Source organism: Bison bison, unplaced genomic scaffold (assembly GCF_000754665.1).
Source record: "Bison bison bison isolate TAMUID 2011002044 unplaced genomic scaffold, Bison_UMD1.0 scf7180017847648, whole genome shotgun sequence".
NCBI classification, from domain to species: domain Eukaryota; kingdom Metazoa; phylum Chordata; class Mammalia; order Artiodactyla; family Bovidae; genus Bison; species Bison bison.
In genome coordinates, this window is record NW_011478221.1 from 30,072 (window position 1) to 32,348 (window position 2,277).

The 2,277-nt window shown below is 38.4% G+C and overlaps 1 protein-coding gene across 1 annotated transcript in view; it reads right to left on the minus strand.

Moving 5' to 3' along the window:
* The window catches only part of LOC104991194 (collagen alpha-5(IV) chain-like), a gene marked incomplete at its 5' end in the record, with an annotated part of 4,887 nt that extends 3,630 nt beyond the window's left edge, over positions 1-1,257 (minus strand). The window contains one exon of the mRNA XM_010843600.1: positions 1,073-1,257. Coding sequence (XP_010841902.1) covers positions 1,073-1,257 — 185 coding nt within the window. The remainder of the gene's footprint in view (positions 1-1,072) is intronic.
* Between the last annotated feature and the right edge of the window lie 1,020 nt (positions 1,258-2,277).

The window sequence follows — 2,277 nt, forward strand, 5'->3', positions numbered from 1 at the left end:
AAAGAGTGGCTGAACTAGGCTTAACCTTTATATTTAATGTCAAAGAAACTAAAGTTTCCAATGATTCATCCTTTATGGTTACTAGACTCCTAGATCAATTGGGTCATGATCAGAATGAAGATGGCGATACCTAATATGCTTAGGAGGTAGAGTTTTACCCGGGTTCTAATGTGGCAACATTCTAGGAAATCTTTATTAACAGTACCTCCCTCCTCTTAGATACTCATGCTCCAAGTCTCAGCTATCACGTTTCCTTCCCATAACTAATCAATTGCCAAATCTTAATTTATTCTATTAATGTGATACACGTACCCCACTGAGAGTTCCAAACCACTCCTACAAGGACTATAGCAATATGCTTAATCTATCTGGTCTCTTATCCCTGGATTATCCCCTCTGGAATCATGTTACACATTTATGCTTCTGTAATCTTCCCTGAAATGTAGCTCAAAAACTTCAAAGGTCCCCGTTATATACCAAATAAAGTTCAAACTAAAACCTGACACTGAAAGCCTTCTACTGACTGGGTCCAAATTAACTTTCCAATCTCTTCTCCCTCTGCACCCTTTGGACACTAATAGTATATTCTAGACACATCGGTCTACAAATCCATTCCCATTTTCTCTACCTAGAATGCTCTTCTCCATTATAAATGCCTGTCTCAAGTCCTTTACATCCTTAAAGGGCTAAACAGTTCAAAACACATTTCTTCCATATCTCAGATTTCTCCAGTTGGAATTAAATATCCCTTTCCTAATACTTTCATAATACTTTATTAGATTTATTGCTGCATTGAGCCCAAGCCTGATACATATTAATTTATGTATACTTGTCTAATGACTAGATTGTGAGGGTTTTTTTTTTTTTTTGGTGATATTACACTAGTATATCACTGGTCCTGGTCAAAAGAAGATCCCCAATAAATATGGATCAAACTACATATTGAACATTATAAAGTTCCTCTGTTCTACCTAACCTGAGAGGAATATGGTCAGATCATTATCTCTGGACTCATTTCTAACTAGCTAAACTAACTGGATATCAGCAAATGTCAACGGTACCCATGTCTCACCGACTAATGAATGGCTGGATGCTCTGCCCCTTCAGGGGTTCCATGCTCATTGGCATGGGCTCTGGGGTGGAGAGCCAGTAAGAATAATCATTTCTTGAAGCAAAGTTGCAAACATTATTGATGTTGCAGAACATGAAAGGCATGGTACTGAAACGACGAAGGCAGCTGCCGGCTGTTCCTGGGAAGAATTAGGGAGAAAAAGGAAAAGTGTCATGATAATTAGTTTCTTCTAACATACTAACAAACAACCTTTCAAAGAGGAACTTTTCCCTATTTCTTAGATGATAACCAGGTCTTCTCTGGTGACTCAATCAGTAAAGAGTCTGCCTGCAATGCAGGAGATCCATGTTTGATACCTGGGTCAGGAAGATCCCCTGGAGAAGGAAATGGCAATGCACTCCAGTATTCTTGCCTGGAGAATTCCATGGACAGAGGAGACTGGTGGACAATAGTCCATGGGTCACAAAGAGTCTGACATGACTGTGACTAACACTTTCATTTTCTAGATGATAACTACACTTTAATTCTTCAGTTAAAAGATGTACATTTACTCATATTTTAACATTTCTAAAATCAGGATATATCTTACAACTTATGTAGACATTTATTGTGCTAGCTCATTATATATTCCCCAACACTCTTTTTAAACCAGTTATGCGTCTTATAAACAGTGGTGCCTTATGGAGAATATTGAGTAATTTATTATGCAAAAATGAAGGGCACACACTTAGTCCTTACAAAATGATTTCCTCTCCAGTATGCCCTCCCTTCTTCCAAGACATCCCTAGTATGTGTCTTATGTGGGTTCCCCATATCTTTAAGCCTAGGGACAATTGTAGTGCTGACTAATAGGCACAGCAACCATGGACAGGTTTGGAAGTAAATAATACAAGGGGGAAAAATAAATGAGGGAGAAAGGAAAGAAAGATGCGGGGTGGGGGGTGGGAGAAAGGAACTAGAGCGTTGAAATTTCTGAGCTGGTAGGGACAATAATATCTCTACCTGCGATCAGGCTTTTCTTTTCTCATTTACTCACAAAGAATGATGAAAAACGATGTATCTCCCTCACATTTTTAAGTTGACACCTCAAATTTTTCATCAGAAGTTTAAATTGATACTGTGCCAGTTATTAAGATATTATTGTCTCTTGGACCCAAACCCACCCTTCTATACTTGGTAATACTGGAGTCTGGAATTTTGCAAAC